The 23,425-nt window shown below is 35.9% G+C and overlaps 2 protein-coding genes across 14 annotated transcripts in view; both read left to right on the plus strand.

The window, feature by feature from the left end:
• LOC111053064 (linear gramicidin synthase subunit D-like) overlaps positions 1 to 23,425 on the plus strand; it is a 181,011-nt gene that overhangs the window by 58,424 nt on the left and 99,162 nt on the right. For all 13 annotated transcript variants that reach the window (XM_039433514.1, XM_039433515.1, XM_039433517.1 and 10 more), the window contains one exon: positions 13,077 to 13,206. In XM_039433514.1, coding sequence (XP_039289448.1) covers positions 13,077 to 13,206 — 130 coding nt within the window. The remainder of the gene's footprint in view (positions 1 to 13,076; positions 13,207 to 23,425) is intronic.
• Positions 1,253 to 3,879, plus strand: LOC111052034 (nonribosomal peptide synthetase 7-like). The gene is made up of 4 exons (XM_039433521.1): positions 1,253 to 1,458; positions 2,349 to 2,496; positions 2,924 to 3,202; positions 3,640 to 3,879. Exons 1-4 carry the CDS (start codon positions 1,324 to 1,326, stop codon positions 3,816 to 3,818), a joined length of 741 nt encoding a protein of 246 aa, XP_039289455.1. The 5' UTR covers positions 1,253 to 1,323; the 3' UTR covers positions 3,819 to 3,879.

The following is a 23,425-nucleotide window of genomic DNA, read 5'->3' on the forward strand; positions in this document are numbered from 1 at the left end:
AATTTAATTTGTTAGCACATACTATTATGTGTGTATAGCCTGCTTTCACCTCAAACTTCCCTGTCTATTCTTTAATGGTTTTCTAAATTATTAAACTTTTTCTGTCTTTATTCAATTAGGCTGTGACCGTTTTTGACATTAAATGTTATCCAGTATTCAATATTAAACAGATATTAAAAGTGGCGGATCCAGGATAGGCCAAAGGGGGGGCTAGGCGTTTGGGGGGTGAAAGCACCGGGGGGGGGTATGGAATACCCCCAGCAAGGCGTGGGGTCCGGGAATTACATTTTAAAGCCGTTTTTATCTCTTTATTGACCAGAGTTTAGAGGCAAAAAACTATGGTTTGACACAATAATATTGACTAGAAATAAAAGAATTTTGAAGCCATTAGAATGTTTTTGCATTAACATAATTATCATATCTGACCATTTGCCCATAAGAATTTGAACGTTGAAAGCTATTACTTTTCATGTATGGAAATATTTTTAGTACTGATATTAATTTTTTGCAAATGATTAAGTTTTAAAAATATACCTATATGTACATTTTTATGACTGTATCCTACCTTATAATTTTCTATAATGCATTTCTTATTATTCCTTATTATAAAAGGTCTAAATCAGAAGTATTGTGTAAGTTGTAACTGGTTTACTCTTATCCTGAATTTAAAGGGTAACAGTTCAAAACAGAGAAATAAGTTTAATATTTCAAAGGGCAGTAGAAATGTAACAAAACGCATTCAAAAGAAACGTTAATTTTACAACCTTTTTTAACAGTACAATGCTATGAATAAGTTATTGGATGGCCCAATTTGACAAACACATTTGTCTTGGTTTTGACAGACTAAAATGATGTAAGACTTTCTCTACATGGATTTCGCTTTCCTTGTGAATATGAGCCAGTGCAATCCCGTTCAATGGGTCTTCTCTGTCATGGTTGACCTGAGATACGTTCTTATTCTTCTCAGTGAAGAAAGACTCCGCTCGGTCGAGGCAGTTGTGACCGGTAACGTAGCGAATATCTGCAATAAAATTGCTACGTTTGGAAAACCCATTTTATCTAGTGTAAATTGGATACCCATGGGGGGGGGGCTATAGCCCTCTTAGCCCCTCTTTGGATCCGTCACTGGATATTAAATATAGGTATAATAACAAAATTAACATTGATCATAAATCAACCCGATATTGCAGCTTTGAATGAGTGAAATAATTCATCCATGTTTTACTGTTGTCATGTTTTTTTTTCAGGAGAGTTGTAACAGTGAAGGAAATTGCTAGTGTTGGCAACTCGTGTGAATGATTTTTGGGCGTGAAAATCTACTGGATGGTTGATCTGATTCTCATGAAAATGGAAATAACCGAAGTGGAAATGGACGGCTATGACAGCCAAGGATGTCTCCATGAGATTTTTCGGAGACAAGCAAGGAAAACTCCTGATAATTGGGCTATTAATGGACATGTAAGTTTTTATTTTTTGAGTGTTTTACTATTCCAGTATCAATGATAGATTGCTTAAATTCGAATATTTAGTACAAGACATCATTGAATTCGGATAATAAGACACAATTTCCCAGTTTATCAACAACTTCTATTAGTTATTGATGAAATTTGTTGAATATGCAAGTACCTTACACTGTTATTGAGGAACTTTTCCATTATTGCTTTTAATTTACTTTAATTCCTTCTCATAATTGTTTATGAGTTATAGATAACCATTAGTTTACTCCATAATTAGATTATAAGAATTATTTATCCCTTTTCATGAAGATTATTTTCTACAATAATATGAAACTTTCTCAAATTCAGTGTTTCTCAGTGCTGTTAGTTATTTATACTCCACCATCACATTAGTAGTTGTTTCTACTATTATAGTAGTGTGCCTTTAAGGCAGGAGATCTCGCTGACAAACTACTTTTTTTTGGATTACTATCAATTTAATCGTGTCTCTGGTCCTTTTCACCTCTCATCTCCTCTTTAAACAATATGTGATTATCATACCTTTTCTAAAACTATGTTATAGACCTGATTGTAGTTTGTAATTGTAGAGTACTATATCGATGGTCTATTGACTAGTTGAAGCCTCATTCACATTGTCCAACACAGACAGACAGTAATTTGCATGGCCTTGCTGGTCTGTGTCTGTGCGGCCAGTTGCTGCTAGATGTGAATACACTCATGCAAATCAAAGTGAACAATACTTTTAATTGTGTCTGACACACTGCGTTGCGTGTCTGTCCAGTGTTGGTAGATGTGGATCAGGCTTAATGGATTCCAATCACAATACAATATTATCAATTATAAAGTAATGTATAATGTTGCCATAACTGATTTATATAATTTCATTTTCAGATAACCTTTAAAAGCCTTGATTATAGGAGCGACTGTTTAGCAGTGAAACTTGGACAGTGTGGAGTGGGAGTGAATACGGTGGTTGGAATATTAATGGACAGATCTTATTGGCAGTATGTTGTCTCCGTTTTGGGCATACTGAAAGCTGGTAACATAATTATTCTACTCAATCCTTTCCTGTTCAATCTACTAATCCTATATCAATAGAATTTCTTCTTCTTCTTCTCTTCTTCTTCTTCTTCTTCTTCTTCTTCTCTTCTTCTTCTTCTTCTCTTCTTCTTCTCTTCTTCTTCTTCTTCTTCTTCTTCTTCTTCTTCTTCTTCTTCTTCTTCTTCTTCTTCTTCTTCTTCTTTCTTCTTCTTCTTTCTTCTTCTTCTTCTTTCTTCTTCTTCTTCTTCTTCTTCTTCTTCTTCTTCTTCTTCTTCTTTCTTCTTCTTCTTCTTCTCTTCTTCTTCTTCTTCTTCTTCTTCTTCTTCTTCATATTTCTCTAGTATTTTATGAATCAATTCAATATATATTTCATTGTTCACTCTTTAATAAATTGTAAACTTTTCTTTTGTATAAATTCTTTCCAGGAGCGGCCTACTTGCCTCTCGAGGTATCTTACCCTCAGCATCTACTGGATTCTGTGCTAGAAGATGCAACACCACTTGTGGTCTGTACCACAACAAACTTTGTTGATCGCTTTCACAAAATGGAGAAGAGTCGTGTAATTAACATGGATGAATTAGACTATGATCAATATATCAAATGGAATAATTATTGCAATAAGATGACACCGGCCTCAGTGCCAGTTTCACTGGATGATATGGCCTGCATTGTCTACTCCTCAGGAACAACTGGCAAGCCAAAGGGTGAGAGATATGCTTTCATTCATCAACTCACTCAATCGTAGATGATGTCTGTCGATTGCAGTTTATACTAAATAAAGATAGAAGATGAATGAATTGGAAAAATATAAAATCATCAGCAGTAAGCAAGAAATTCCATTTCTCATCCTGTAACATGAAAAGTTACAAAATTGATTGAAAAATATTCAAAATGGTTGTCTTATTTTCAAATTTCGATTTTAACTAGAACATCAAGTTTCACATGTATTTAGAATGTAGAATCTACTTCTATGCTGAAGATATACTTATTTCCATTTTTCTAGACCAGAATATTATTTAATTTAGTTGGCTACAGATGAGTTATTGATATATTTTTAGATATTCACTCCAATCTTATTTCATTAAACAAACGGTTTGGACGAGTTGAATTTATTTTACAAAGTATTCTTCTATATTTCCAGGCACTCGATTCACTCACAGGGATGCCTTATTCTCTCATACGTGGAAGCACAGGGCTTATCCCTATAAGAAAAATGACCGAGTAGCAGTTCGCTCTGCATGGGACATACTTGGACCATTAATCAAAGGTAACCTATTCAATCCAGTGGTTCGGAACTCACCTAAACTGTTAGATCAATAGTGCTCCCAACATTCAATTAGATTATAGATTTCAATGACACTGGTTGATGAATGATTTGACAGTGATGAGGTGGAACTACCCTTAATGACCACACAACAATGAAGGCTGTGCAAATATCGTTGTTCACTCATGTACATTTTTTAGTGAATAATGATTCATAATTATTTAAAATATTCCAGCAGTTGGTTAACTGCAATTTCCAATAAAATCTTCCTTCAATAATGATTTACTCTAGGCCTGCAATTGTTTTGCTTTTGAATCCCAACTAGTAAGGAATACATTGGCATCAAATATTAATTGATACATTACATTGTATTACTGTATTGTGCATGCAATGATGCAATCACTCTATCATCACTTCTTATTTTTTTATTCTGCAGCCGTCCAAAACATTGACTGTAGGATATTTTCTGTGAAACAAGTTAAGCTACTTTTTGCTATTAGAAAATAAAACAACTAGCAGCCAGCTAAATTTGCTTCTAATAGCAAAAAGTGATTTAATAATAAGCAGTTCGTGATGGGAAACAAAGAGTTGATTCATTTATTCTGTTCAATATGAATTCTAAACGCTTGCAATCACATTAATTACTATTTACCGAGTTGAAATCATATGTCTCTTGATCACATTTCATCCCAATCAATAATTGTGATAAAAGAGATAGGATTGGTGAAATCTTATTATTCTTCAGTTGAATTTGGTTTTTCAACTGTGAGGAGATATCTGTTGGTGATCCCATCAACGAAACCCATCTCTTGTAACCAACTAAGTTAGTTTAATTTCGGGTATTTCTAAAAAATATCCAATTGGTACTTTTTTATGTTGCAGGCAAATCTGGTTGCATGGAGAAGTGGTTACAACAAAACTGCGGGACAAGTTGTGTCACTTGTTGCCATGGATACAACTGCTCAACCTCTACAGAATTTCCGAGTGTCTTGATGTGGCCATTGCTGGTGAGATATTCGATTTATCAGCTCAATTAGATTTCATGTTCAGTGGATCTGAAATAAGATTCTCAACAGTAAGCTATGCGTGATTGGTTTGAGTCATGTCTCCCTCTCAAATTGCAGACTGATAATTTAAAAATTCAACAACAATTATAATAATATGTAATCCTTTTATCCCACAATTGTCATTATTTTCGAAATTCTTGAACTTTTTTACTTTTAACATTGATTTTGTGATACAATGAAACGTATTAGTATGGAATTGAATATACTGAATGAAACTAATTAATAACGTATTCCTTATAGTTGGCATTTTTATTTGACAAATTGATTTTCTCTAATGCTTTTGAACTATTTACAGATATTTCGCTATCAGTGGCAACAGGAGAGGCGGGAATATATTGTCCCGTGGGTAAATTGCTTCCAAAGGTTCATGCTGTCATCATGGATGAACACCAAAACGTCAAAGCTATTGGAGAACCTGGAGAGGTGAGATTTTGCAGTCAAAAAAAAGCATCTTCTTCAATAATGTTTAAATTAAAATTGACATCTTATAAATAACTGCCTTGCTGTACCTTAGAAAAGTGATTAACTGAGCTGTTAGCATAATATCATCCCATTGCTTGTATTACATGAGTGACGTGCCCTCGGTACTCTTGTTGGAAGGGTGGCCGCTTCTGGCCAGCTCCACTTACTGGCAGGCACCCTCGTGAATGTAGGTCCATTCATTCATCTCTCAACACTTCAACACTAGCATGAAGCTCAAATTGGCAATAATTTTAGCCCAAAAAGTTTTCTACGTTTGTGATGGGAAGGATGATGATGAGGGATGAGTAGACCTACTCTGCTCTAGCTGAGTTCCGAACCACCGGGAAGCGATTCTAATTTCATCTTTACAATAAGAGAGAGAGAGAGAGAGCAGGGTTGTTCAAATCCTGGCCGCATGACTTCTATACTGGTTGTGGTTTTATATTGGTTGATTTGTAATGTTGCAGATCTACATAGGCAGTCCAACACTGGACTTGAACCAACCTGGCCTGAACGCGACACGCTTGATAGAGCGACCGGCGCATGTGAGTGCGTGTGTGGGGCAGAGACTGTACAGGACCGGCGACTGGGGATTCCTGCTCAGCGACCGCACCCTGCACATACATGGTCGTTGCGACACCACTGTGCGCATTCGCGGATACTCCGTCCAACTGCAGGTATGGAGGGGGGCGGCCACACAGAGGCCGATTTGCGATCCCAAAGGTTTCCATATCTATATATGAAATCGCTCTCCAAGATATAGACATAAATACCTGCTATAGGATCGCAGATCGTTCTCTGTGTGCCCGGGCCCTGAGATTCTAGTTGAAATATCAGCATCTCTTCAAAATTGGTCTCCGTTTCTTTATCTGTCGCTAAACAGTGTCAATAACTTTATAGTGAATTTCACGTTTTAATGTTAGCATCTATTCAACATTCAGCAGTGCCTAACTTCAACTCCACATTGGTTCCTTCCGTTTTGCCATGCATGTTTGATTTTGACTTTTAACAGTGACTGTACAGAATGTAAACAAGCAATCTTCAGTATATTGACATTCACTTTCTAATTATATTGGATTAGATAGGAAAGCATAGTTGTCTCGTTTCCTTTTCTTTCACATTTTTAATAGGACCACTGTACTCTAACTTACAGCCTTCTATATCAAATAGATCTACTTTATAGTTTACTTTCTATTATATTGTAACCCAGCGTTAATTATTCCCTAACTCATTCTTGAAAGGTACATTCAGTATTATTGTTTGTTACAGGCTATAGAGAGGACATTACTAGATGTGGCGATGGTGAGTTCATGCTGTGTGCAGGCATATGGAGAGGAAGGCACTGACAAGTATCTAGTCGCTTACGTTGTTCAAGAACCTTCAACCAAATTGAATGTTGGTGAAGTGGGCCAAGCACAGAACAAACTGCGCAATCTGCTCAAAGAGAGGCTGCCTCTCTACATGATACCGTCCAAAATCATCCTCCTTGACAAGTAATTTCAATCATTTACACTACAGAATTTACAACAAATTTGTCTCAAGTTTTATTTCTTCAATAATTCTAGTTAACAATATTCTACATTTCATTTTTATTTTATTACTCATCATTACATAACATCATGTCCGGGAATATTCCCGTTCGATACGTAAATTGTCAGATATAATAATATATAGTACATAAGAATATACAATAACATATATGATCATTAGATCTGATACAGTAAATCAACTTTTTATTCATAAATAATTATGTTACCATTGCAAATACAAAGTAAAATATAAAGATTTTGTATGCCGACTGCTTTAAAGCCTTATTAGCAATAATAAGTACTGTAAGGGCCGGTTTCCCAGCTCGGGATTTAGTCAAGTTCTAGACTTTAAACAGCTGGAGTCAGAAAATTAGCTTTCCAAAACGTGGCGTAGTCGCAGTTTTTATAACAGTAGTCGCAGTTTTTATAACAGTAGTCGCAGTTTTTATAACAGTAGTCGCAGTTTTTATAACAGTAGTCGCAGTTTTTATAACAGTAGTCGCAGTTTTTATAACAGTAGTCGCAGTTTTTATAACAGTAGTCGCAGTTTTTATAACAGTAGTCGCAGTTTTTATAACAGTAGTCGCAGTTTTTATAACAGTAGTCGCAGTTTTTATAACAGTAGTCGCAGTTTTTATAACAGTAGTCGCAGTTTTTATAACAGTAGTCGCAGTTTTTATAACAGTAGTCGCAGTTTTTATAACAGTAGTCGCAGTTTTTAATTTCTCGTTTCTATAATTGGAAACGTTTTTCCTTGACGAAATTAAACATTTCTAAATAATTCAAAACAGCTGAAACTTTACACTACTTTCTCTTTATTTTATTTTGTGTTAAATTTTCTAGGTTTTTGAAATTTAATTCAAACGTGACTTTGACAATGACTACGACTACGCCCCGTTTCGGAAAGTCAATTTTCTAACTCCAGCTGTTTAAAGTCTAGAACTTCGCCAAATCCCGAGCTCGGAAACCGGCCCTAAATGTTTCCTTTGAACTTAGTGTTAACCACCACTAACTTAGTAGACAATATTCCACATAAAATACATTTTGTATTGTTTTTCACAGTATTTCTAGTATTCCAAAGTTTACTCTCAATTTGGTCTTATTTTGACTTTAAATAGCCTACTGTCTACAGTATATTGAAATTCAATGCAGTGTACTGAATAAAAGAAGTATGTCCTCAAATGGAATTGATTGTTGAAATTGCAGATTTCCGATTCACAAGGCTAGTGGTAAACTGGACAAGGAGAAGCTAGCTGAAAGCGAGAAGGGTGTTGAGCCAGGCTCGCTTCACTTGGATGACCAGAGCATGTCACCTACTGAGAAACTCATTGCATCGGTCTGGTGCAACTGCTTGAATCTGATGACAGTCGATGTTAGCGAGAACTTTTTCGACTTGGGAGGGTGAGTATAAACCCCTAATCTGTTTTTATATCTGATTTATTCCTTTGGCGTGTGTAATATTGGTACAATTCCACTTGCAATGCATTCTGATGAACTGAGTTCTACAAATGGCTCTGTAAGTCCTGAAGACTTGGTGTGAAAACATAGTGGAGCGGCGAAGGTAGTTAGCTTCAAGCTCAAGGCGTTGAAAATAATGCATGTATTTAAATGGACCGTTTCACACCGCTCCACTATGTGCGCCACCATTTAAATACATGCATTTTTTTCAACACTCTTGAATCTAAAGCTACTTTCGCCGATCCACCATGTTTTCACCCATACAGTTGACATGATGACAACTAGAAATTCCAGATCTGCACATGCATAGTAGATAATTCTGACAAATCGTCAGCCAGAGCTCAGCACTTGTTGAATAATCAATTGCACCTGTTGGAGAATACAAGTGTTTAATTTGCATTGACTTTGTTAATATTTATCTGATTGATCGTTTATTACAGACATTCATTGGCAGCCACTAGAGTAGTGAGTGAAATCAATGAGAAACTCAATAAAAACCTGGACACCAGCTCAATATTCTTGTACCCAACTGTACAGAGTCTGGCGAAATTTGTGCTGGGAAATGGAGGCAGTGAGAATATCAAGTTGGTTGAAGAGTTGGACTCCATTCACATTTCTTACCCCTCAGAGTGAGTAACTAATACAAATGATTATCAAGGGAATTCTTGTAAAAGACTTCATATCAAGTTATCAAGTGTAGTAGAATCAGTGTAGTTGATGTAATTTCATTGTGGAAGTTTGTTCATTCTATAAAAAAATCCTGAATTTTTCAATTAATTTCATTGACTTTATCAACTGAGAAGATTTGTGTAATCTTTCCTTGAATCTATTTGTGTAATCTTTAAATTGTATTCGTGTTGTGTTTGTATGTTGCAAAAACCATTCAAACATTCTGTTTTGAAATGCAGTCTATAATCTGTGTTACGTTTGCAGCCTTGATTCGAAACTTATAGCCTTCTGGGAATCATTGAGATTGAAGAAAAATAAGTGCAATACTGGAAATATTCTAATAACTGGTGGAACAGAATTTTTCGGATCGCACTTGGTCAGTGAACTGCTCAACAAATCACAGGTGAGATTGTTTCCTTATTGGTTTTTCATTATTCATAAAATAAATCATTCAGATAATTATCAATATAGCTGTTATTTATGTATTTCATGTTTACCTTCTGCTTATCAATGCACTTCCCTTCTTTGGTAACTTACAATTTTTCTACTTGGATAAAGTTCAATACAGCCTATCTATATACTGAACGTTGTGACATGATAAAGTGTCCCACGAAAGGTGTAACAGCCGAAGACCATAGATTCCACATGAAATTTGCATCAAAAAATGTCAAGCAACATTTTCCTATCGACCTTGGTTTTCGATATAATATAGATTTTTGAATATGTTTTTTCAAAACGTGGAAAAGTACATTCGTCGAGTTCAAAGCCAGATTTTGAACAGTTAGGACACTCGTAAAAAGTTCAAAAACGTCAAACAAATTATATGAATGTTATTGGAAATTATTTCCTCTTTCCAACCATATCCTTACAATTAGATTTTGACTTATAGTTCTCTAATTATTGACCTTTTTCAAAAATATCGAAAAATCAATATAATTATGAGGGTTGCAGATTAAGTAATGCGCACATGAATGTAGAGCACAAACTAAATAACCTTCAGAAGTGCGCCTGGTGGCATGTGGAAGTACTGTACTATTCATCCTCTACATGGCTGTGCAGTTTGAAGGTGTTGCGTTTGCGTTCATCAGTTTGGTTTGGTTAGTAAAAGTATGGCGTTGTGTCAACGTGCTTTTATCGAATTTTCAACTGCTGAGAAAGTGAATCCTAGTGAGATTCATCGGCGTTTGAAGGCTGTTTATTGTGACGATACTGTTGATAGGTCTTCCGTGTATCGATGCGTTATAAAATTTCGAGATTGCCAACCTGGAAAAGCCTCAATTATTGACGAAACACGCAGCAAAAGCCCAATCACTGCCACAGATGATAATCATCGTAAACTCGTTGAAGACTATATTCAAAATCATTCTGAAGCGAATCGCAAACTAAGTTGAAAAAAATAATAATATCGAGTGACCTGGCTGGCTCAGGTCTGGTGTCAGAGTTTTCAGGTCGCAGCTGATCAATTTCAGGGCCTCTGACATGACCTAACGACTGCTTTTCAGGCAGCCGGGAGCGACGATTTAACGTGTCCATCCGAAACACGGACAATTGTGATCCAAACCAAGTTGGAGTAGGCCTATCCAAGAAACGTGTCGAAAATGTGTCAAGTCTTGAAAATGGCATCAATGTTTAAACATGTTGTGATTAAATAATTCAAAAAGGGTACTGAGATTCTTATTTTTCTTTCTATTTTTAGACTACACTAGCTTATCAATGTATGATCTCTAATTTTTGTTACTGTATCAATTTTTATTTGGTAAAATACTATCTAAATTCCATATTAGACATTTCTATTCTATTAAAAAGAAATTGTATTGAAATAAAATCACTTTATTCCACAAATGCAATAATTTCTTCATACTTTCAGCTTGATAGACATATTCGATTCTGTGATAGAGCTATTGATAAATTTATCTCAACCAAAAATACTTAATTATAACCTGTACAGAATCAAAGGAGAGGTAAATCAAAGGTAAACCAAATTAGATGTTACTCTTTTTTAGGAAAGAGGCTCCCACAGACTTGATCACAATAAATCTGTGATACAGAGAAAGAAACCCATCAGGATGTTTTCCTGTTAGGTAAAACCTTTAATCTTATGATGTTATGGACAGTTCCAACTCTTGCATTTACTTTTTGATTTATTAATTCATTAGTTCTTTTACACACTTTATTTACACTGTTCTTTCACACTCTAATTATACTGTTATTTCACATTTTATTTACACTATTCTTTCACACTTCATGTAAACTGTTGTTTGTTGGATTGAAGTTCTTTCTTCTTATCGCTTGTATACATTTTCGTTTGAAAGTTTAATCTCTCGGAAAGAGAATACAGAAACTTTTGGAGTCTTGTTATAATTCCCGCGACAATTAGGTACACAACAACAGAATCCTATGATTTGAAACCCCAAAATTACCATTACTTTTCACACACAATGGAAGAATGGATATGTTGATCAAATCTATACCTAAAATAGTCATTGATAAGCTCTATCAACTGCCACAAGTCTCATATCTGTAAAAATTTCAGGAGCTCCGCCCCATCTATGCAAATTTTGATTTTAGATTCCCAATTATCAGGCTTCAGATACAATGTGAACAAAAAAATTCAAGTGGAAAAGATTGAGCATGAAAATCTCTACAATTAATGTTCAGTAATATTTTCACCTAAAATTGAAAATAAGCTTCAAATTCGAGAAAATGTTATTCTATTGCGAACTATTAGCAACTGTTGATTCTATTAAATCATTCACTATGAATGAGATAGCAGACCTCCTATGTCTCTAGCATTATTGGCCTGTCACCAGCTGGCTCAGATCTTTGAATAGTAGACTTGAGATGCGCGTGAACACTAGCATCAGGTGATCAATTTTCATAACGGCAAGGAAAGTTGTGTGAGTGCGCCACACCAGATTTTTTCTATTTTCTTTCTACTGATTCACAAAATGTTAATTCTAATAATAATGCCGCGGTACGAACGACATCCAAATTGGGTCGTAGAACACGAAATATTGTAAATTTAGAATATGCACGGGAAAATCAGCAGCAAGCAGTTGAATCATTCAATTTCCCAGCAAGCTGCATTCAACTATAGGTATCTAAAAATAAAACTGCTGCCCAGCTAACTAAGCACATAGCAAGTCCATATTGAGATACAAATGTAAATACTGATTGTTGGATAATTTGCATAATAATATAGTGCGTCAGATTAAGCTAAGGCTAAGCACACCTGAGGAGGCGCGACTTGGTGATACAAAGTGTTGATGTTATGGAGATTGCCTTATCACACCGTTTCACGTCATGCCCGATTCAGTGTGTGTGAGTTCTTCCATTCAAACCAATAAGCAAGAAGCACCTGGATGCAAAATGCCGCATCGCGCCTCCTCAGGTGTGCATCCAGCTAAAGTTTGTCATGAGAATTTATTAACTATTGGGCCGGGTTCAGCTAGTTTGTAATCTTTTTCAAGATTTTCAAGGTTATAAAACAGTTGGCTTTAAATTGTAAAATAAATTCTTCTGACAGAATAATAGTATTTAGATCCCAACTAGGAACTGAATTGTTGATTTTTAGATTTAAATTATTGGGAACTTTCAACTGTTTTCGAGGTTAGCCTCTTGTCCCAATGCCTTATGAATCATAACATTTTACTAGAATAAGAACAATTATTAATAATAAATAAATTATTGAAATTTCATTATTAAAAAATCAAAAACCTCAATTTACATATTATCTGAACCAGAATATTGTTTTTGAAATGCATAATGCATGATTTTGCTACGAGCAAATTAAATCAGATTGGATTTCAAATGTACCGCCATAATAACCACACAAAATGGCCGCTCCATAAGGAACAGGGGTGTCTTGACCTGGTTTTTATAGACCTTGATTTGGTTTGTGCTCTACAAGCATGTGTGCATTACTCAACAGCCTACCCTCGTATCCCTAAAACTAAGGTCGATATAAGAAAATTTTACTGGTCATTTTTTGTTGAAAATTTCAAGGAGAATCTATGTCGGCTGTTACACCTGTCGTGGGACACTGTATTTTGAATGAAATTGCTCTATTCTATTGACTTACTGTTACACTGTTATAGTAACTGAATCAATAATGTTCTCCTCATTATAGGGTCTCATATACTGCATTGTTCGCAAGAGTCCAACATGCTCAGCAATGGAGAGAGTGATTGAGGCTCAGAAACGTTTTGGATTGCCTGAAGTCGATGAAAACCTTATGAAGAGAATTATTGCTATTGATGGTAAGGATTTTGCAAGTTTTTGTTAACCCGTTACTTAATAAAGGTTTAAGTTGAGATAATACAGCATGAAGCTCAGGGGTTTTATAATTAAACTAGCTTACCCGGCGAGCTTCGTACCGCCAAAAAGTAAATGTATCTCATGTCACACTTGACTTTATTATTTGGTGAATCATGAAATTTATCTGACAATCAATATTTTTTCATTTACATCTCAATACGGACTTGATTATGTTCTTAGTCGTGCAGCATTTATTATTCCGAAATCATATTCTTCTCAATCAATTGGTAGTAATATATATCAGTAAAGTGTTGAATTTAAAAAAAATAGATAGGTTACATCAGTGTTTCAAAGATGAATTTAATGTTTCCATAGTTGTTGATTGTCAATAGATGGTCCAGGAAATATGCGATGTATGATGAATTACACAGAATTCCATATTCTTTCAATCTTCCATTTTAGGATGAATATAAGCTAAGCTAAATTAGAAAAAAGGAAATTATTCTTTCACTCTTCAGTAATAATTAATGAATGCAATATGAACAACTCTCTTTCATGAGGTGAATATTTTTTTCCAACATTTTCCAGTTTCTCAATGATAGGGGAGTGATAATTATTTTTATAGGTCTTCTAAGGAACCATTATCTACAGTTGGTAACAAACAACTACACTAACTTCAACTCCAAACTACTGTTTTACTAGTAGTTCTGTGAACAGTAGACCTCAAGCAGTTTTCTCATCCACAAGTATCTGATGTCACCTGTTCTAGTTGATTCAGTTGGATCAGACTTGAAGGTACAGACTTGAAAATGGTATCAATCTCTTCGTGAAGATGTACGTGGAAATAGATTTACCATGATGACAATCTAAAAAATGTCTGTCATAGAAAAATCCAAGATGGCGGCCAAAATTCAAGAGTTTTCAAGAGTTTAAAGTTATATTCACCATAGTAAATGTTGTTGGAATTAGATAAATCTATCGGATATTGTAGTATGATTATTTTGGAGCTTCGAGATGGCTGCATTGATCCAATATCTTCGACATTATTAGAATTACAGACGATTTCTTGAAAATCGACATGTGGACCTCACTATAGCTTGTTACCTCATGCATATGGAAAAACGCACCAGAAATCATGCAGGGTTTTCTTTGGAGGGCGCTGGAGAACTCATTTTTTTGGAGAACGCTGCGCTGGAGAACGTACAGCGCATTAAGATATATGGTTCCAAAGTTGAAAAAACTCTCTAAATTTCGTAGATTTAAAATTCCTCTGTATCTCTTGCACAAAAAAGTTATAATGGAATGAAATTTGAAAAAATTAAGAGAAAAAGTTTTTTGGGCTTTTGAAGGTTATAACTAAAAAAATATGCGTTTTAGAGGAAAATTTTATTGAACATAAATTGTAGAGGAAGATTTTAAAAATATTTTCGTCTGAAAAACGGTTGAATATCTTGAACGGTTATTGAATTACAAGCGATATAGCAAAACCCTGAAAATTTTGGCGGCCAACTTGTTTCCGAGGTGTTTACCTGTGATTTCGACTTATCATCATCATGATACTTATTATGCTAGACCTAACGAAGAAATTGAGACATGTCAAGTAGACAAATTGAGACTTCCACGGCTGTTACCCAAAAATGTCCACGGAATGACATTTGTGCCCGGACTATATAGAATTATTCATAATCAATCAGTTGACAAGTGGATTATTCATTGCATGTACTATTATCACTACACAGATGTCTGGAAAAACCTAACAATGGTTTACAAAACATCCCACGGCGTGGGTTGCTTTTCGTGTTGCTTTAGCGTGGGTCTACTTTGCGGTGGGCTTAATGCATGCAATGAATAATCCACTTGTCAGCTGATTGATTATGAATAATTCTATAGTCTGATTGATCCTATATTCAATAGATGATTATATTTATAGTGATATCAGAGTATGGAGGAATTCCTTTTCTTTTCATATTATCCTTAAAATGCAAAATTTCAAAAAAAACTTGTGTATACATTGACGTGCAGTTGAAAAAGGAATATTCCTGCCAAATCTCATCGAATTCTATCAACGCATTTGGCCGTAATCGCGTTACATACAGACAAAAGAAAATCCGAGTTGAAACATAGACCTCACTACGTTCGGTCAAATACCAGTACACAATTTATCGCAGGGTGACGTGTTTATTATACAGCTGGCAACTTTAGATGCTAAATCATATTATCACTAGTAGTTCTGTGAACAGTAGACCTCGCGCAGTTAATAACCACAGCCTCCTCTAATACTGTCCATCAGGTGAATTATGTCATGTCCTGACATGTTTTATAACACGAAATAATTTGAAAATAATATCGCACTTCATTAAATATTCACAACAATTCAGTATAACTAATAAGATTAGAGAGAACGATATTTGAGTTAGATTCAGGAAAGTTAGTGAAGGGGCATGAAAAAGGAGTATGAAAAATATGTATAAATACAAAGAAAGAAGAAACAATTGAAAAATAAAGAGTTAGTAGAGCTCAAAAATAATAACTTAATCATCAATTGAGCAACATAATTTTTCACAAGATTTTTTGAATGTATTGTAGCGGTCATAGAATGGGGGGGGTCAAGGAATGGGTTTAGTCTATTGTTCTATTTACGTAGGAATTGAAATGGTGTGCGGTTCTGACAAACGGTATTTGAAATAGCTTATCGAGTCTTGGTCTATTGCATGGAACATGAAAATTCTACAAATTGATGAAATCTGGCATGAATAACTCATATTATTTTGAATTTCATATGATAACATATTAATGCTCTAATGGATCTTCTGGTTTTTATTTTTTTGACTTTAAATGTTGACCTCGAAGTTTCAGTGTAAAAGCTATTGGAAAAAATGTATTATACTTTTTAAAACAAATATACCTCAATAACTCATTTTGAATTATCTCCAAATCATTAACGGCAGTGCTTGACGACATATCGGTGTGTAAACAACTAATGGCTGTTTGGGTTGTTGTATCGACAATAGTTTGATGTAAACAACTATGCTACTACCATCAAAAGCTTACCGAGTTGAAAGCAGAGAAAATTCGGGAGAAAATAAATGCTACTCCGAGTTATCAATTACATGCCTCATCGCTTGCAATTAATAGTCCACACGACTATGGATACACAATGGATATAGGTGGATTGGATTAGCCGCGATGCGGCGTTCCAACCAATTTCAAACAGCCACCTCTTAAGGGAGCATTTAAAGGTGATAATGTTGACAACATTTTCCATTTGCTTCAGATGGTTTGGGATATTCCTGTACAGAATGTGACATAGATAGTGGCTGTTAGTCTTGGTACAATTATTGAGCTGGCGTGGCTGCACAATGCCAATGCTATGTTGATGTCAAAAACTGTAATATAAATCTGTCTGATATCCAATACATGGTATTCCTGTTAGATTAACTCCGATGGGTAGCGACTATCCCTGTTCAGGCAGTTTTTAATAAATTGCACGCTGTGCTACAGCCAGGGGCTCCAAGGTAGCCGATGAGGCCCCTCCCCAGGCCAGGATACCGTATGAGATTATTCATTGAATATATGCAAAGTAAACTTTTCTGAGTTGAGAAAGAGGAAGAACCTCTTTCAGGAGTCTGAATGCATTTATCATTCTTCGAACCCGCTGCCTCAGGTATGCAACATGTGGAGCCCAACTCAGTCTGTGATCCATTTTAACACTCCAAGATACTTAAATTGCTCCACACATTGCAATATCCCACAGTCACAAGTGGGCGACTTATAATCATTGCATGAGTGAAGTCTGAGGACAAGGTCCTGCAGTGGGGCACTATTGATTATGGAATATATGGGTAGGTAGATAGATAGATAGATATATTTCTTGATCCATGAAACATCTATAGATGCATAAGATTACGTCAAAATATTAGAACACATACATAATAGAATACTAGTCAAATTATTATGCCTTTATGGTTTCAATGGTTTTTATAGCATTACAGGTCTATGCTGGATTCAGGCAGCTGAAAAAAACTCGTCAACATGATAGAAGGGGTTAGCGCTGAGCCACGTATGTGGAGTTTTTTGAACTCTATGGTTCTCATGTCTCTAAACTTGAGGGACAATTTATTAAATAAAAGTCTACCCATTATCAGATGGCTGGACCTTAGCCTTTCCAGACGGACAAAAGGAATGTTGATGTCATGACTATGTCGAGTATTAATCCCATGAACGTTCGATCTACATTGGAGCGTTTCCCTACACTTATGAGTGTGAACAAGGCTACTGAATATATAGAGATTCACTACCGTAAGAATGCCAAGCTCAACAAAAAGTGGCTCACAGTGGGCTATTCTATCAGCTCTACTCATTATTCTGATAGCTCTCTTCTGCATTATTAATACCTCTCCAATCCTGGTAGCATTACCCCAGAACACCAGACCATACCACAGAACCGACTGGAACAGAGCAAAATATGAAGATTTTACATACCGTATTCAAAAGGCACACATGACAAACGCAGTAAGAGGAAGTTCACTCGAGACAACCTATCTAAAACCGTATCAATATGAGGAGCCCAAGACAGATCGCTATCCACCGTCAGTCCAAGAAATCTGGCCTTATTAGAAATCGAGGGGTCGCTCACATATGGTCTTAAACTGAAGACAACTGTCTGTGTCTTGGCTTGGTTCAATAGAAAACCATTAGCTGCAAACCAATCAGAAACCTGTGTCATTGCATTATTGGCCCCTTCACCAACTGTCAGAATATCACGACCAGTATTTATCAGAGTAGTGTCGTCTGCATAAATATATGTATTGGCATCCACATTATAAGGTAAGTCATTTACAGCTATCAAAAAAAGCAGAGGCCCAAGAATGGAGCCCTGAGGAACTCCACATTCAACACTCACTGTAGGTGACCATTTACCATGAACCTCAACCGTCTGCTTCCTGTTACAAAGGTAGGAGCAAATCAAATTCAGAGCTGTACCCCGGATGCCGAAGAAATTCAGTTTCTTAATCAGAATCTTGTGACTGACACAATCAAATGCCCGACTCAAGTTACATAAGGTTTGTATAAATACTATAATAATATAACTAATATTATTTGTAATCTTGATTCTTTTTCTTCTACTACTCTACTTGTATTAACATTTTCCAATCCTCATCCTCTCTTATTCAGCTATTTCATTTAAAATAGATGTAAACTTTCTAAAATATATTTGATTATTCAATTTCATCTTAGCTTACATTTTATTTTTTTGTTGTAATATAATATATTAGAGGTACCTGCTGTGAAACCTATCCAGGTTTAGCAGTACCAGTTTTTAAAAATGCTATTCTTTAATTAATAGATATTGACAGAATCCAAGGGCAGGGCAGTGGACTGTGGATGATAGTTGGTATAAATACCTACAAATAAATCTTTGAATTCTGTACATAAAAATACTGATAGCTTGAAGTGTGGTAAGTACGCCAATAAAAGACTAAATGAATCAACAATATAAGATTTAATAATAATAAGATGATAATAGTAGGCAGATGGCCACATACAAAAACAATTGTGTTAAGTATCTTGGGATCAATAAAATAATAATAGGCAAGTGGCCACATACAAACATTGAATCAAATATTTTGAGATCAATAAAATAATAATAGGCAGATGGCCACATACAAAGATTGAATCAAATATTTTGAGATCAATAAAATAATAATAGGCAGATGGCCACATACAAAGATTGAATCAAATATTTTGAGATCAATAAAATAATAATAGGCAGATGGCCACATACAAAAACAATTAGTCAAATCTTGGGAAAATTACAACATGTGAAATAATATAGAGAACTACAAAACTTAAATGAAATTAGGTCAATGACATTAATGACCATTAAGGTCTGACAATAACTGCAAAGGTATTGATGATATTAAATTATTAATGATATTGGTATTAATGATATTGCAATAAATGCAAAGGTATTAATAATGATACCTGAAATGAATATAAGTTGAGGGCAATAATGAAAGTTATTACTAAGGTACAATAATAATGATTAAAATGACAATAAGCTGTAAAAAATGCTCAGCAAATAACATACATAAAAAATATATGTGGCATAGGCCTTCAGTGATTTGAATGTCAAGATAGACTTCGACCAAACAATTAATAGGCGTTACTGGCCTTAAAATATCACTTAAGAGCTAAGGGTAGCTAATAAATACAATGAAGATTATCCAGGTAAATATAGGCGACATGGGCCTTCAATGAATTGAATGTCAAGACAGACATCAATTAGAACGAGTAATAGGCGACAGTGGCCTTCAATGAATCACTTGTAAAGCCAAGGGTAGCTGTCAAATCCAATAAATAAATAGGCGTCGGTAGCCTCAGTGAATCACTTGTAAAGCCAAGGGTAGCTGTCAAATCCAATAAATAAATAGTTGCTACTATTGAATACAATTATATAGGCGTCAGTGGCCTCATGAGTTGAATGTCAAGATAGACATTAATAAAATAATAAGTAGGCGTCAGTGGCCTCAAAAAATCACTTGTGAAGTCAAGGGTAACTGTTAAATACAAAGAATAATTGCTACAATTGAATACAATTATATAGGCGTCAGTGGCCTCAGAAAATCACTTGTGAAGTCAAGGGTAACTGTCAAATCCAATAAATAAATAGGCGTCGATGGCCTTAGTGAATTGCATGTCAAGATAGACATTAATCAAATAATAAGTAGGCGTCAGTGGCCTCAATGAATTGAATGTCAAGATAGACATTAATAAAACAATAAGTAGGCGTCAGTGGCCTCAAAAAATCACTTGTGAAGTCAAGGGTAACTGTAAAATACAAAGAATAATTGCTACAATTGAATACAATTATATAGGCGTCAGTGGCCTCAATGAGTTGAATGTCAAGATAGACATCAATAAAATAATAAGTAGGCGTCAGTGGCCTCAAAAAATCACTTGTGAAGTCAAGGGTAACTGTCAAATCCAATGAATAATAGGCGTCGATGGCCTTAGTGAATTGCATGTCAAGATAGACATTAATCAATAATAAGTAGGCGTCAGTGGCCTCAATGAGTTGAATGTCAAGATAGACATTAATAAAACAATAATGATGCATACGTAAATGAAAATTGAAAAGAACGATTTACATAACCTGAATAAAATTTTGAAGAGGAGATGCGGCCAGGCAGACAGGCAACGACTCCGCAATACCAACAGGAACAGGACATCAGCAAGCGATGAAGTGATTAGGCCATGCGATGGCAAGCATGGAAACGTCCATTACAGCAGGCGAATCCCCCAATGGAAAAGTAGGCTGGAGCGAGTAGAATTCCAAACGAATAATCCGATCTTCAAATTGTGGAATTTTTGGATTGATTTCCAAACAGTAGAGATGATGCACTTGAAAGTTTGAGGTTCACGAGGTAAAGCCAATTGTAGAAAAATGGCAACTGAAGCTTACACGAGGTTGTAAATTTAGACAAAGTTTATCCAATTTTAACAGAGTAACTGAGTGAAGAACTCGATGAATAATTGAATCACACTGAAGAATGGAACAAACGAATTAATTTGAAGAATAATTCACACTTTAAAAAGGTTTTGTAGATCAAATGAATAGCGATGAAACGCTCACACGAGGTTGCAATTTTAGACAAAGTTTATCCAATTTTAACAGAGTAATTGAGTGAAGAACTCGATGAATAATTGAATCACACTGAAGAATAGAACAAACGAATTAATCTGAAGAATAATTCACACTTTAAAAAGGTTTTGTAAGTCCGATGAATTCAGATGAAAGGTTTAGACCGAGCGCAGGAAGAACACACTCGACGACCTCCATGAATAGAATAGACAGGAAAAGCTAAAAATGCTAGCAACAAAAACGAGAAGGCGGAAATGTAGCCACGTACGTGAAACGTCCACAAACGTTTGGTGAAAAAGTGGCAAATAACTAAAAGGTAAGATGCCAAAAGACAAGATTAAATTCTAAAAAATCGAATAGCACAAATATTAAAATTGCAATGGCAAACAATCTGACGAAAAAATACGAATAAAAGTATAGAAAACCAGCTGATGGAGCAGTGGCAAAAAACCGCGATTGAGACGTCACTGAACAGCGCAGACGCACAAAAGACACAGCGCGCAGACAGACAGACATGATGACGACATGAAGTCTACGTAGTAGCGGAACAAATAACAAGTGGAACCGTTCCAAAGATGCTTTGTCAGATTTTACATAAACTGGGCCCCTTGTGTCATACGGGGGTATGGCACAATAAGAAAAAGTAAGAAATATGTAAAATCTGGCAAGGCAATTGGAAATTGAAAACTGGGCCCCATGTGAGAACCAGGGGAAAAAAACAATGAAACCTGAAAATACAACATGAACCATAAGAGCAAGGGGATTAACTAGAATCCTCATCAATGGGAAGAGGTGCTAAACTCGAAATAGCCCTCTTAAAGGTGCCGGAGGGAGTGAGGACAGTGACAACTCGAACCTTGTCGTCCTTACCGGGATGAACTTCAGTAATGCGCGCCAGCTTCCAAGTGGACTGCGCGGAACCAGGATCCTTCAAGATGACAACCGTACCGACCTTCAAATTTTCACAACTGTTTAACCATTTGCCTTTTTTCTGAAGAGTGGTGGAGGAATGGGTCTTTTTTCTGAAGAGTGGTGGAGAAAAAGTACGAGATTTGGGGCCGCCTACACGAATGGAAATAGGACCGGCGTAATCCAAACCACAATTATGAAAGTGAACATTAGCCTGAACGCGGGCCGCTGGTAAACTACCCATGATTTGCTCAGAGCGAAGAGCCGAAAAGCGAAAACACAATATGCAATGCCGCAATACACTTTTGATGGTGCGACGGGTGGAGGGAAACCAAAATCGTTGTCTTACACTGGCCATGGTGGCCTGCACCCCAGCATGACTTAGACGACGATGGTGAGCAACAATCAATGCACGAGTGAATTTGTGATTGCTAGGCAACAATATTTGATGTTTGTAATCAAATGAAGCATTTGCATTTTGCAAACGTCCACCAACTCTGAGCAGAGAATCTGAATGAACGAATGGTGACAAGGCTTTAATAGAACTATTAGGCAATAGCTCCTGATTTTGACGCAATGCTTTAAGTTCGGCAGAGAAAGCTTCTTCTTGAATAGATTTGAAGATACAATTTTCAGCTTCTGAAATTTCAGAGATAGCTAATTGACCAAAACGCGGAGTGACTGAATTTTGTTTTTTACAATTATGAATGAACCGTAGAACATATGCTGTTGTACGAACGATTTTGTGATAGGTGGAGCAACTATTGATTATACCTGAAATAACATCATTATGAGAAGAAGTGGTAGCTAATACCTGAACTGATTGAGAACTGTTTTCCTGAACTGATTTCTCTAACTGATGAGAGACATCATTTGAAGTTAGAAAATTCGACGTGACCCTACGGGGAGCGGCCACAGGTGAAGCGGGGAGGCACGAACGAGGTGCTGCAATAGGACGAATAGCTTTACAAGGACCAAATATGACCCAACCTAGACTGGTTTTCTGAAGAATGGGAGCGTTTTGAGCTAGATACAATTTACCAGGCTGAAGTATCGATGCGAATATGCCAGCACCAAGTAACAAATCTACAGGCTTAGGCTGATCAAACAATGGATCCGCTAATTTGAGTTCAACAGGAATTGAAATTTTAGAAAGATCGATGTTCACACTAGGAACATTAGATGATATGCTATCAACTACAATACAATTTTCTTCAACCGACCACGAACGATCAGATGAAGACAAGCAAACTGAATGAGAAATAGATGATTTGGTCTTATTCTCACCTACACTATGAATCAAAGTGTCAGAATACAAGTAACAAGTGACAATTTTTCAGCCAACCTAGTTGACATCAAATTACAATCAGAGCAAGAGTCTAAAAGCGCGGTTGCTTTAATAAATTCCCCACTAGAAGTTTGAACCAAAACTTCAGCAGTAGGTAACAAGGCGACAGTTGATTGCTGTTGCAAACACAGAGACGAAGTGGAGCTCATTGTGACATGAGAGTTCTTCTGAGGCTGTTCTGCATGAGAAACAGCTTGCTTAGTTGTTTCCGCATTCTGAACCATGACGGAATTCAAAACAGCATTCTTACCCTTGGAGGGAGCAAAAGATTGAGAATGAATAAGATTTGAAGTTACCTTATCCTTAGAAGTAGGCTGAG

Source organism: Nilaparvata lugens, chromosome 7 (assembly GCF_014356525.2).
Source record: "Nilaparvata lugens isolate BPH chromosome 7, ASM1435652v1, whole genome shotgun sequence".
NCBI classification, from domain to species: Eukaryota; Metazoa; Arthropoda; class Insecta; order Hemiptera; family Delphacidae; genus Nilaparvata; species Nilaparvata lugens.